The following is a 13,382-nucleotide window of genomic DNA, read 5'->3' on the forward strand; positions in this document are numbered from 1 at the left end:
ATATTAGTAATGGCTTAAAATGGTTTAAGGAGGAGCCCTTGAGGACTCGAGTCTTCCAATGCAGTAGACATTTATTTAGTTAGTCTTCTTCAATAATTAGTCACAATGATGTATATAATTATGGCTTAAAAAACTCAAGATTTAACAAGAAAATAAAACACCAAACAACCATGTAATTAAAACAAAAAATTGATACTTGACACGAAGGAAGTAGTCAATCAAATATATATATATATGTAATCATCCAAAGTGAGTCTTGTATAATGCTAATGTGAAAAATACTATGTTCTAGTTTATGGAGTCAAAAACTTTGAATCGTACAATTACTAAACGACAATCGAATTGAATGACTTTTTCTAGAACGGTCTTTAAATCATGATGGAGATAATAAACAATTTTGGTTATGACATTTGTATGGTAAAATAATGATATCACATAAATGGTGAATGAGGGCTTTCTTCTTATTTGGAAGGAGTGAAGTGTTATTTGAATAAATAATTTTGGCCTGATGTTGGCACGTCAACATCTAAGTCTGAATGGAAAGATTTTTCAATATATCCAGAATACGGAACTATATGCCATATATCATTCATTATACAAGCAAAAAAAAAAAATTTCTACTTATACAATAATATATGATATATGTGCTTGTGTTCGTAACAAATTGAAAAATCTTGATGAGTCCATTCTGGTGAGATAAGATGCGAGTGGCCCAGGGAGGGGCCAGGCCCCATGGCCTCAACCAATAACCTTGGTTTGGCTGCCCGACTGATGGGTGATCTCACAAGTCTCCCTCCCCGACCCGAAAAAGTAATAACCTTTCATCTGTGCTGTGTCTTGGGTTCGCCAGTTTCTCCCACGGCCAGACTTGAATCTTGATTGGTAAGAAACCCTCAAAGCCCTCGGCTCAGCCTCAAAACAAGAAAATTCAAGTTTCTCTTAAAAGGTATTTGCTTTAATCCATTTTTTATTTTGTTTTACTTGTATAAAATGTGGGTCTTTCGCAAATAATGGTGAAATTAGACAAAAAATCGAATCGCAGAGGTGAAAATATATGAAACCCAGAACGGAGATACCAGAAAAATGATAGAAAATGCAAACTAAAGTTGATTCGTAGTTTCAATTGTATTTTCTAATTTACATGTAAAATTAAAAACATTCAGATTTTAATGGTGGTTTATCTGCCCTGCACTTTCTGGTGTTGTCTAATTGGAGTTGTAGATTATTTCTATGATGCTCTATGGATATTGTGGAATTTACCAATCATACCACTACCGAAACGTCGTCTTGTAGATGTGAATTAGGCTAGTTGGCTAGGGTAGCGTCAACCTCCTCGCACCCAGTTTGTTCGCTCGTTGGCATATTAAAGTAGTTTAGAATATCGATGAGTGAGAGAAAGTCTTGTCGTGTTTAAGTTTTTTGTCCATTATTTATTGAAATCAAAATACGAATATTTAGTTTCAATCCATCAATAGCTACCTTGATTGCCAGAGACAGCTTTGAAAGTATGTAAATTGGAAAATGTTATGCTGTGATTCAGGAATTTTAGTCTGCTGAGATGTGTAACTATCAAGCTTGGGAAGACGATTCTCTGCAGGGTGAAGATTATGCACAGAGCACGGCAGATGGCGTAGATGTTGGGGAGACAAGGTGGGGAGCACGGCTGGCAATGTTGGAAGCGCGGATAGCTCGAGTGGAGGCCAGGGTGGAAAAACTGGAGGCAAAGATGCTGTATCTGCAAAAGGGAATGCGTGTTGTTTGCGCGCTGTTTCTGGTTACTCTTATCTATGCAGTTGTCAAGTAAATGTTAGGGGTGATTAGCTGGTTAGTTTCAGCTGTGTATTGCTCTTCTTTGTCTGTAAAATATGTAGTTAGGCATCTGAACTGATGATTCTCTCAACTGCATAATTTTCTTGCATCGAATCGCAGGTTTAGGAAAGTGGTGTCTTTGTTCTTATGATGCTTTAGAAGTACTTTTTAGTTTGAAATAGGCGAAAACGAATGGAGTTTAGCCTAGCAAGAAAAAAAACAAATAGGCGTTAACGAGTTCAACTCAAATCATCCTGCCATGATCTGCATAATCAACCTGCTTTTCGAGCTGCATTCATCTTGCGTGCTCCAAACATCACAAATCACTGCCGCGGACTCTCGCTCACCAATGCTAGAAAAAGAGTTATAGATAGTTTGTGGTTTCGGTTTCACCTCTGACCTGCCTCTCAACCTTCCACCCATTTTATTTTGGGAATTTTAACGAAAAGCACCTGGTACTGTTTACTTTAACGAAAAACCACATTTTTACACTAAAAAGTCAATCCTGGTACTATTCACTTTACCCTTTATTTTGTCCTTATCATTAAAACTCAAAGTTTTCAAACATTTTTCATTAGTTTTCCTTTTTATTTTGCCTTTCTTTCTGTTTACTTCAAAAGGAAACAAACCGAATACAAAAATGTTATCAAACGAGCTCTGGGGAACTTCTTCAATCGTTGAAATCCTGGTAAACATTGTAAGTAAAATACAGCAGCGTATGATAGCCGAGTATTTCTTGCAAATGAAATTTAAACAAATTACTCAACAAAGTTACAAGTGAAACAGTGAATGTATCTGCGGTAGCTCCAGAGACAAGAAGGTATTAAGGCTTTCAACATCCCACCGGGCCGGTGTATCATTCCAGATCCAGTATTCCGAAATTCGAAAGAAGTATCTTTACTTGATCAACAAAGTCCGAGCCAGTTGCATACTCCGTTAGCATTCCAACAGCAAAACCAAACATTGCCCATCTGTAAAGCCAAAATCACAAATACAAGAGAAAGAAGATCACAGATCAACAAACTAAACTATGCCACAAGCATACAGACCCAAATGGGAAGCAGAATTCCTTTCTTTCTTGCCGGAAATGCAAGTCGTTTGGTTGAGGGATCCAACAGAACTAACAAAATCGGGCACAGAATGTAACTTGATTCTAATTTTAGATTCTATTTTCTAATTTCTAAGTAGGGGTGTTGGCGCGTAATTAACATTCGGAGTTTAGGCAGAGGTTCCTTAGTAATGATTAAGCAAATCTTCAAAACCAAATTTTCAATTCTTTGGCTTAACTTGTTAAAAACCAAATGACCGAAAACTGATAAATCAAATACGCTTCCCAAACAATATTATCTAGGTAAACGCAAACCTTCCTACTATCCCCGAAAGAGAAGGCAAGAAGGCAAAAACCCCTCTGATATTAAAACTTTTGATGTCACAACGAATAAGTAAAACTATAGAAGTCGGGTGCTTTGAGACGAAGCCTCTCTATCTCATTTGTGAAGAACAAGCTGACTACAACATCAGTACTACAAGTAGAAGAGGCAAAGGCGAGATAGCAGGCTTGCTAATATTTAATCGAAAAACGGTGATTTAATGTCACAGGTTCAATCGAAGGAGGGTAGCCAAAGCTAAAAGAAGTAGGATGCAACTCCTTGAAAGAGCAAAATCCAAAGATATCATCGAAAGCCCGGTGAACTTATCATTTCGTTGGTTTCACACAAGTGAAGCTGCTTTTCTTTAGGTCTGATAGATACATGTGGATGCAGTTCTTAGGGTTTGCTATAAAAAATAAAAATAAAATTACTCATTTGATCAGCCATTTTTCCAGTAAGATTTTAGATTCATTTCAATTTTGATTAATCTTCACCTAATCCAATGATAATCCAGACAAACAAAACTGCATAAACCCAGATAAACAAATTTAAAAGCTTTTACCTGCCATTGCTAATCTCGTTCTTGCCAACAAAGCCAAAGAAAGGACCCTGGTTAGCAGCCTCAAGCTTCTTCTGCTTGAAGTACTCCTGAATCTCCTTAGCCTTCTGCCTCTGAAACTCCAAGGTCACCACATTCTTGTCCTCCACCATCGTCAGCCCGGAAACCTGGGCCGGATTCGAGGGCTGCTGAGGCGGTGGAGAAGGAGACGGAGGAGAAGGAGGCGTTGGTTTGAGAGGGGAAGACGGCTGGGAGGGTTCTCGGAGGGAAGGAGCAGCAGGTCTTCTGATAGGCCCTTCAGTCTGGGAGCTCTTTATGCTAATTTTTACATGGTAAGGCTTTGTTGAAGAGGAAGAAGACAGCATAAAAGAATGATTTGATGAACAAGAAGATGAATGTGAGGAGGAAGATGATGATGCAGGTGAGATTTTCATACAGGGAAAGGAAGATGCCACTGACATTTTTGTGTTCTTTTGCTTTCTGAGTAATTTGGGGTGTGTGATTTGTTTGTGTTATCCATTGAAGCAGATGGAGTTGGGAAGTGCTTTTTGTGGACAAGGTGTGGCCAAGTTTCTGTGTAAAAGGAGATGGCTGGCTTCCTTCGAATTCTAATTCTAGAGTCAGTTGGTCTTGTGCATGCAAGAGAAGTCAGGTTTGTTGGCTGGCTTGAGTTTGGCGCCTTACGGCTTTTCTAATCGAGAGGGACACGTGCCAGTTATCTGTCATTTTTGGAGAAAATAATAAGTGTTAATCTCAGTTTACTATTATGAAGTTTTGTGGTTTTTAACATTTAGTAAATGAAGTTTTTTTCATCCTAGAATCATACCTTAAGTCTTAATTTTGGGATAGTTTCGTACATCCGTTAAGTTGGCTGTTAAGTCATCCGTTAATTGATGATGTGGCACCCATGTGGACAATAACTGAGCGCCACGTGTCAATACAAGCCCACGTAGATATTAAAAAAAATTTTAAATTAAAAACTTAAAAAAAAATTAAAAATTAAAAAAGTTAAAAACTAAACCTAAATCTGAAATAGTGTTACTAGGCCCACACACCCCAATGTCTTATTTCTTCATCCACCTTTTTATAAAAAAAATTTAATGACATATTTACCCTTATTAAAAAGACTTTTAGACCCCTATTTATAAATTCATTATAATGTTCTTGTAGTTATAATAAAAAATAAAAATAAAAAAGTCCAGTAAACTTTTCCCATCCCCCTCCAACAACATGGATAAAAAAACACACACACACACACACACAATTCAACTCATGGAATTAGGGATCCTGGGAATTAGATCTCGGTGTGGCTGCGTCGCAATTTGGGCTGCAGAAAATTGAATTTTGATTTCCTCATCCCCAACGGGGCACTTCAATTTGAGGGCTTGGGGTTTGAAAATCACCAAGTAGAGACTTGGGTTTGTTCCACTAGAAACATTGGGTCATGGTGGTGGTCTGACATCGACGGAGAACAGCGGTGAAGCTGCCATCTGAGTCATCTAGGTGTGTTGGGAAAATCGTCGGAGAAGACAATGAACGGTGACAGCAACCACTGAGTTTAGGGCTGTGCTTCATTGAGATTGAGACTTTTAGAGAGAAAGGAAGGAGGGAGAGAGCGGAGGAAGCACTGAGGAAAGGGACGAAGGGTGGCGATGGTGAGGAAGAAATGGGGGAGAGGAAAGGGATAAAGGGGGATTTCAGATTTAGGTTTAGTTTTTTACTTTTTATTTTTTTATTTTTTTATTTTTATTTTTATTTTTTTTTATTTTTTTAATATCTACATGGGCTCATATTAACACGGGACGTCTAGTCATTGTCCAAATAAGCACCACGTCATCAATTAACGGCTGACTTAACAGCCAACTTAACGAATGTATGAAACTATCCCAAAATTAAGACTTGAGGTATGACTCTAGGATGAAAAAAATTTCATGTACCAAATGTTGAAAACCACGAAACTTTAGAGTAGTAAACTGAGATTAATCCAAATAATAATCATATATCATTTTTCGCTTGCTACACTACAGTGTACAAAATATTAATATAGGCAAAAATATTGATATGAAAATTTATGAAATATTGATTGATCTATCGATATAGATATTGGTTGTCTTAGACAGAAATTGTGACAATTTGTATTATAATGGATATATCAACTCATTCAGATTTAGTCAAAAGTAAAGAAAAATTCTCAAAAAAATTCAGAAGTTTGAAATCTTCGATAGGTTCCAACAAATTTTTTGCAATGAATCGATAAATATCATTAATATTTATTGATTTTCCTATTTATCGCCGATATAAGATAAAGTTTGAACTTCAACCCCTCCCTTCTATATCGATCCTTAATTTTTTGGATATTTTGACATAAATATCTACAGTTTTTTTAATATTTTAAACATTGTTTTTTTGTTTTTTTTTGGTAAACATATTTTAAACATTGTTACACACTTCTCTTCCTTTATGCTCATTAGAGTCAATAAACCAAGTGAAAACAAGAGAGCATGAAACAAGAGTTGCAGAGAGAGAGGAAAATGGTGAGTGATTATCATTTATCTATTTTGGTTTTGGAGTGGCAATGCACAGAGAACCGATAATACTATAAGAATACAGTAACCAGCGCGCATAGACGGTTGTCACCCAACATTTTTCTAATCAGATGCACCCGACACCCGTAGTACCAATAAATCTCTTCCAATTACGCTTCTAGCTCATGATACCCGACAAGGACTAATGCTAGGTTACAATCCGACACAAAAAGGGATCGTGGTGGCATTCGGATCACCTTATCTTGATACCATTGCAATTGTAAAGACTAAACCCAAAAGTTCGTGAGTGCCTTGGATTATTGGGCATGACATCAATCATTCTTCAAAGGTTTTAGGTCTAAAATTTGTATTAAACTCAAACCATAAGGACAAAAAATAATACATTAATTATGGCAAAATAATGAACAATGCAGTCACACAGAAGGAGAATAACAAACAAAAACATGTCCCCATACCTAAAATGGCAAAATTGAAACCCACAGCAACCTGATATACACATGAATGTTCATTCCGACAGGCATAGAGAGAAATAATACTCCTTGCTCCTTGCTACGGTGGTATTCTGCACGTACTCAAAAACCGCTTTCTTCCGGAAATAAGTAAATCAACCAAACAAGCTATGTTAGCGGTAAGTTACCTGATGCAGTATTTGCATCCAAAGAGCAGAAATGCCCAAATCATCATCAGGTAAATGCCAAACTACATAACCACACACGAGCAACTTTTTTCATTCCCATCGTCGAATCCATCATCTGATCCGTCCGTTTCACTGCCAATACAAACATGTTTTCATCTCAGCAAAAATTATATGTGGTACTAAAAAGAGAAATGAAAGAACGCGAATGCAAGAAAAACACCTTGCAGAAGAATATATGACATAAAAACGTATAAATGTGATGCTTTCGTTTTTTAGATCGCGGGAAATAGTAACTTTTTTCAAATGGGAAACCTGAACTTGTATTGGATAAAAGAAGATGTCCATCAAGCTCAGCTAAAAACCAGAAAAAACAACAGGCGAATCAGCTTGTAGCTCGAGAATAGAATGAATTAACAGAACTGAACGGCCCTAAAAAACAGAGATGTTAAAAATCAGCTCGAGAATAGAATGATTTTATTTTCATTCATTCATCTTTCTTCCCTCTATCCCACCACCCTTCATCACTCTCATATCTCAAGCACAAAAAGTGGAATCTTAAAACTAAAACCAAAATGATTATTAAACATACAGGTAAAGACCACCACCATGTACCTTACAAATTGACAAATACAAGGGGATGAAGGATTATGGGCTCTGATCACAGAAGCTCTTACAACAAGAGCTCTGATACCATATTAGGCAACCACTATAACTCAAAAGGTTTAAGTTGTTAAAGAACGGACCTTATCAAACCAACCATTTTTACCTAAATAATCTAAAAATAGACTAAAGCCACAAATCTTCTAAGGGTAACTGCCTTCTCATAAACCTAAACCACTAACATCAAGGAACTGAAATCTCTTGGCAAACTTGCAAAGTAAAAAGACAATGCCAAAAGGATATGATGAATACTCTCACCATCGCCTTTGAGCATAATGCACAAACGGGGTATAATAACAACCATACAACTTTTTCCTTTGGAGAAAATCACATGTACTAAGTTTCGTATGGGCCACCAACCATGCAAAAATCTTCACTTGAATAGGTGCACTAAGACCAACTCCAATGGTGGCTAAAAGCCAAATTACCCCCCAAAATTTCCCCCCAAACCCACTCCAACCCAAGGGGAAATTTTGGGCTAAATGCTAAATGCTAAACCAATGCCAGATTCCTCCCAAAATTTAGCCTAGAAATCTGAATTTAAATTTTTCAATATTTATCGGAATTTAAAATTTTTTAGATTAAAATGTTCATAAAATTAATTTACGATAGTCTACATATTTTTTTTTAAATTTAATTGAACAAAAAAGTTGGGAGCAGCCTCTCCATAAATGGGGGTAAGGCTAGCCGACATTCACCTCTCCCAGACCTTGCGTAAAGCGGGAGCCTTGTGCACTGGGTACGATCTTTTTTTTTTTATTTAATTGAACAAAAAAATAGCCTAAGTTCATTCTTTAATAATCCCGGGCTAAAATTTTAGGCTAGAACAGTTGGAGCAGAAAAGCTGTTTCTGGGCTAAAAGCTAAATTTTTCGGGCTAAAATATTTGACTTTTAGCCCAACCATTGGAGATGGTCTAAGGTTCCAAATTAAAGCTAAAAATGGGTCAGAAAAGTCTCTAACAAAATGAAAAACTAATTCACAAGCATGAAAATACCATCTTTTTTCCAGGATCAACTAGATTCCAAGAAACATACGAGAAGGTGAAAAGGAAGCAACAGAAGACATTAGCACATTATTGTACATATGAAGAAAGTGGAAAAATGATTCACAGTGCTAACTCTCTTCCCAAAACCAAATTTAACACCTACCAACAAAAAGGAGCATTGTGATTCAACAATCTTAACCAAATTAAGAAAACCTATTGTCCTCCCCCAAAGTACATGAGATACATCCACAAACTGTAACAAGATATTTGCATAGACCCCTTCCGATAAAAAAAGTCCCTCAATCCCATTACAAGGAAGTGAGGGAAACAAGCCACTCTACCTACCTAGAAGCTCTAAGTTTACCCTTCAACCTACCATAAAAAGTAAATGAGGAAAGAGCTGAACAAAATCTCAATTTAAACACCTGTGCTGAATTCCTATACAGGTTTGTAACCAACTTATAGGTTGGTAAGCTCTAACTTGCCAAGTTGGAGGTTCGTGGTAATTAAACAAATAGCCTTAGTTCAAACATTAACAACCCAACAAGCAGATAGCTCTAGTCATAAATCGACCTAGACTTCCCAACTATACAACAAAACTATCATTGAAAACCCATCTGACACTAGGGGTGTGTTTGGATGAGAAACTTCCAAATTACAAGGGATTTAGGCATAGTGATGAACAAATGGATCACAAAAAGTTTGAAAGGAGGGATTGGAAATGCACCACATGAGCATTAGAAAAAGCATGATCGAGCAATTTGAAAATTACTACAGGAAGGGTCATTTACAATTCTCTATCACATACCTTTGTAATGCTCATGAAGTGCATTTTCTAATTCTAAATTTTTGTGATCCATTTCTTCATTTTGCCAAAATGCCTTGGAATTTTGGAAGTCCCTCACCCAAACATACCTTGGAGATATATCCCTGCCATAATCAAACACATCTCGTCCATCCTTCTGAAAATCTAACCGTCTATATTTCTCGTCACTAATTGGACACCTACCTTGAATTTCACCATCTCAGATATATGTATCGTTATTTTAATGCATGTGAAAGGTCAACAACTTAAACATTAGACACGTAGAAGTCCATTAAGAGTGATTCTACTATTATATTCCAGTACTTCAGAGAAAACACCCAATTAAAACCCTAGAAATGAGGCTTAGTTTCTGGGAGCCTGCAGTTAGTTTACTCTAAGTTCAACTAATGGACTAAATAAAGAATTAGAGATGCGTTTAATAATATTGTGATATAAACTTTAATATACCTGGGTTCAAACTCCCTGATTTCAACAAGCTCACTCCCACAAACATCTGTCCACTGCACTTTCCTCCTTTCCACATGACCAGGAATATCACTACCTGGTTCACTCAATGCTTCACGTTCATTAGCACTCTCCACAGAAACTGGAGTTCTTTTGGAAGGTCTCTTCAAGCTACTTTTAAGGACAACCTTTCTAGCAATATGGTCATCATCAGCACCAGCAGTATGATCCTTGCCTTTGTCAGAAACAAGAGACCCAGGCAAAATATCCTGCTGTTGGGCAGGGCCCACTTTAAGAGGAGATGGAGTGTCGAGCCCGGCGGAAGCGCGACCAAAGCAGACAAAGGAGGCGCAGCCGCGGGAAAGTCGGTTCTTTGTGGAAGCCAGCTGGAGGTCAGTGTCAGATTCTTGATCCACCAACCGGTACTGATTCCACGGCGAAACTCTCATGGGTTTATCTTCGTTCTTCTGACCCAAGAGAAGAAGGGCCAGGCCCTTGCTATACCCAGCAGCTGAAGATGAGAAGAACCCTCCTCCTTCTACTGCAAATAACATCAGTTCTACTCATTTGATCACCAACATGTGTTTTCTATACAGTTGGCCTCTACTCAGATGAACCAAATCCACCTGACTTCCATCCACCAATAACTCACTGTAAGAATAGTGAAAGATAATCAGCATTTGCATCATTGTAAATCTACCAAGTTATCAACAGAAACTAATCCAGTTCCCCAATTTTTAAATGAAATGTGCATATATTGTAATATCGGGCCAAAGCAGGAGTGGAATTCCGCATTTAATCATGTTCCACATATGCACGTGCCTTTTCAAAGGTCTATTGTATTACACCTTTCCAAAGAAGGGATTCCTGTTTATGGGGATGTCATGTGAGCCTGACATGCAATCTGGTCCAATGATCTATATTACTCGTATTTCAAGTCACTTCAGAAACCATTGAGTTATGTAACTATGACCAGACAAATGGACGAACACTATGTTCTAGGTAAATACTGAAATAATCATGATGGTAATCAAATGGCTAAATGATTACAGGGTTTGAAATTTGGAATCAATAGAGCAGATTGCTACAGACAGTCCTTAATTTTTTCAAAATGAGGACATCCTTGTTAAAGAAAGACCATGTGCACGGTATTGTTGTCATGTAAGACAACTGACTTGTTTTCTTGCCATATTGCAGATCAGGACCATTGATCAAATACACTCATGTCTCAATGTGTCAGTCCAATTGACAATCGGATTAGCATGATTCAACAAAATGCAGACACGCACACACACAGATTGTCAGTTAGAACTGTTGATTGAGTAGAATCGTGCTTGAATTCATGGTCCTGATTTACAATTTGAAAATATAAGATACCAACATCTCAAAGGAGATCATAACTATATATGCAAATATGCATATTCGTAAGCACAAAACTCATTAAAACCGTAGTCTTGTAAGACATTCGAATTCACAACATCAATAGAACGTTAATATAAACCAATCTATCGGAAGGCAGAGAATTACCCAATAATTCTTAGTAAACTAAAATAGTAAAATTAGTGAGTTCTGCAAGAAACAGTTATACATTACCCATCACAGCATTCCAACAGTCACCCGTTAAATTAAACCAACAGTAACTAATTACTCTAATCTTAAACAGTATCATATATTTATGAACAGTCACACAATTTTACATTTTCTATTTTTGAAATTCCAAAAGAAATCAAAAGATTAATAGACCTCTTAATTTGAACTGAAATTCCACTTTTTCTTTCAAGAATCCCAAAGGGAGTAAAGCTTTATTCTTTTCAGTCCCATCATTTTCTCGGGAAACAAACAGAAAACCAGATCAAAGAGAAAGGGAGGAAAGTCAGCAGAAATACCAGAAGAAGTTGAATATCCAAGAAGCAGAGGGATCTCCAGACGTTTGGCGGCCGTCGAATCGGCGGCTATGACTTCTTCGATCGCGGCAAATACTAAAAAACCGGTGATGAATCGGGGGGAGAGAGAGAGAGAGAGAGAGGGGAATAAAAAAGAAAAAGGCAAAAAAAAAGGGAAAAAAGGAAAAGGAGTGGGTTTTCTTATTATGGTTGGTATTATTTAAAGGTGGATAGGATGGTGACTCCCAGGAAGAATGATAGCGACGGGCCCTCATTAATTTGTTTCTCCTTTTTACTTTTATTTATTTATTTATTTATTTTCCTTCTACTTTTGCTTCACCGACTTTTGTCTTTTGGTAAAATATATGAATTATGATCCATTGCTATGATGCTCCCAAAATTTGAAAGTATACGTGACTTACAATTATAGTTTAATGGTGTTTATTTTTATGAGATATTTTAAATTTGATTCTCGTTAAAGATAAATTTAAATCACATTATTGATAGTTTATTGTGAGATTTAGCCCACTTCTTCACTCCCTTAATGTAAATAATATCGTTTATTAAAAAAAATTGAAAATATTCCATTGACAATGTAAATAGAATAAAATATTCAAATTATATGATTGTTGATGCACTAATGTGATACATTATACATAGGCGTAAAATTGTGTGTCAAACAATGGGTCAGGATTAAAAGACACCTATTTTGTAGACCATTCCATAATTTTTTTCAAGGATCTAAACAGTCTATATTTCAATTCATCATTTATTGATCATTCTTATAAAAAAAATTAGACAAATCCAAAATCATTAAGACATTCATTTGAAGTAAAGAAAATAAACGAATACAGTTTTGCAAATAAAAAATACAATGGCTATCATTTAATCCAACGGTTATATAGTTTTAGACTTGAATGATTTTTACTAGACACAATATTTAAGGAAAGACCTAAGACAGTTCAGATTGTTGAAAGAAAATTACAAAGTGAACCTTATATGAAGGTGTCAAAACGTGTGTCACAAAATTGGGTGCCCCCAATCATAACCCTATATATGTATATGTGTGTGTATGTATTTTATTAGATCGTTGAAATATATTACATAGTAGGCTCTACAAAATATGTGTCAAGAAATGGGTGTCCCCCGACGCTAATTCATTAACCATGTTTATTTATAATAAGTAAAGAAAATAGTTATTAACACCAAAAAAATCTAATTATGCACTTCTTGTAAGAGTGTTTTTTTTCTTCTAAATATAGAAAGTTTGAAGAGCTAAAATAGGTATGTGGTCTAATATCTTGGTAGATAAGGTGTGAGGTTTCTACCCATGTATCCTAGGTTCAAAACTCCTCACTTTTCTAAATTAATGTAACAATTTCAAATCCTCCTCCCTCCCCTTAATATTAGCTAACAAGGAGTGCACAACTAAATTTTGAGAACCAATAATAGTTTTCTGAATAAAATACTAAAACATTATCTTTCACAATATTTTGTATCAAACTTATATTCGACGTGCTCCTAGGGCTTAATAATCAAGGTTGATACTAATTCGGCGCACCAATATTTTTACAAATATAGTTAAAGTTGCCGAACCATGTGCAAAAGATCCTGAACTCAGTAGTGAATTGTCTAACCTTATCTTCATGTTCTAGAACCCT

At 36.3% G+C, this 13,382-nt stretch overlaps 2 protein-coding genes and 1 long non-coding RNA gene across 3 annotated transcripts; 1 reads left to right on the forward strand and 2 right to left on the reverse strand.

The window, feature by feature from the left end:
- Nucleotides 1-620: 620 nt before the first annotated feature.
- LOC126586191 (uncharacterized) lies at nt 621-1,939 on the forward strand. Its single transcript, XR_007610764.1, has 2 exons — nt 621-946; nt 1,541-1,939. It is a non-coding gene; the product is annotated as an uncharacterized LOC126586191 (long non-coding RNA).
- Nucleotides 1,940-2,452: 513 nt separating this feature from the next.
- Nucleotides 2,453-4,360, reverse strand: LOC126586190 (light-harvesting complex-like protein OHP2, chloroplastic). The gene is made up of 2 exons (XM_050250905.1): nt 3,742-4,360; nt 2,453-2,780 (listed from the first exon to the last, which is right to left on the reverse strand). Exons 1-2 carry the CDS (start codon nt 4,197-4,199, stop codon nt 2,666-2,668), a joined length of 573 nt encoding a protein of 190 aa, XP_050106862.1. The 5' UTR covers nt 4,200-4,360; the 3' UTR covers nt 2,453-2,665.
- Nucleotides 4,361-6,647: 2,287 nt separating this feature from the next.
- On the reverse strand, nt 6,648-11,912 carry LOC126586189 (uncharacterized). The gene is made up of 3 exons (XM_050250904.1): nt 11,725-11,912; nt 9,842-10,489; nt 6,648-7,053 (listed from the first exon to the last, which is right to left on the reverse strand). Exons 2-3 carry the CDS (start codon nt 10,390-10,392, stop codon nt 6,984-6,986), a joined length of 621 nt encoding a protein of 206 aa, XP_050106861.1. The 5' UTR covers nt 10,393-10,489; nt 11,725-11,912; the 3' UTR covers nt 6,648-6,983.
- Between the last annotated feature and the right edge of the window lie 1,470 nt (nt 11,913-13,382).

The sequence above is a fragment of the Malus sylvestris genome, chromosome 10, assembly GCF_916048215.2.
Source record: "Malus sylvestris chromosome 10, drMalSylv7.2, whole genome shotgun sequence".
Taxonomy (NCBI): Eukaryota; Viridiplantae; Streptophyta; class Magnoliopsida; order Rosales; family Rosaceae; genus Malus; species Malus sylvestris.

Excerpts from the sequence above, each read along its gene's own strand:
- LOC126586190 (XM_050250905.1), bottom strand. The coding sequence starts at position 4,199 with ATGTCAGTGGCATCTTCCTTTCCCTGTATGAAAATCTCACCTGCATCA. Across the intron at positions 2,781-3,741 it reads AACGAGATTAGCAATGGCAG|ATGGGCAATGTTTGGTTTTG; the intron begins GTAAAAGCTTTT and ends TTGGCTTTACAG.
- LOC126586189 (XM_050250904.1), bottom strand. The coding sequence starts at position 10,392 with ATGTTATTTGCAGTAGAAGGAGGAGGGTTCTTCTCATCTTCAGCTGCT. Across the intron at positions 7,054-9,841 it reads ATCAGGGAGTTTGAACCCAG|TGAAACGGACGGATCAGATG; the intron begins GTATATTAAAGT and ends TTGTATTGGCAG.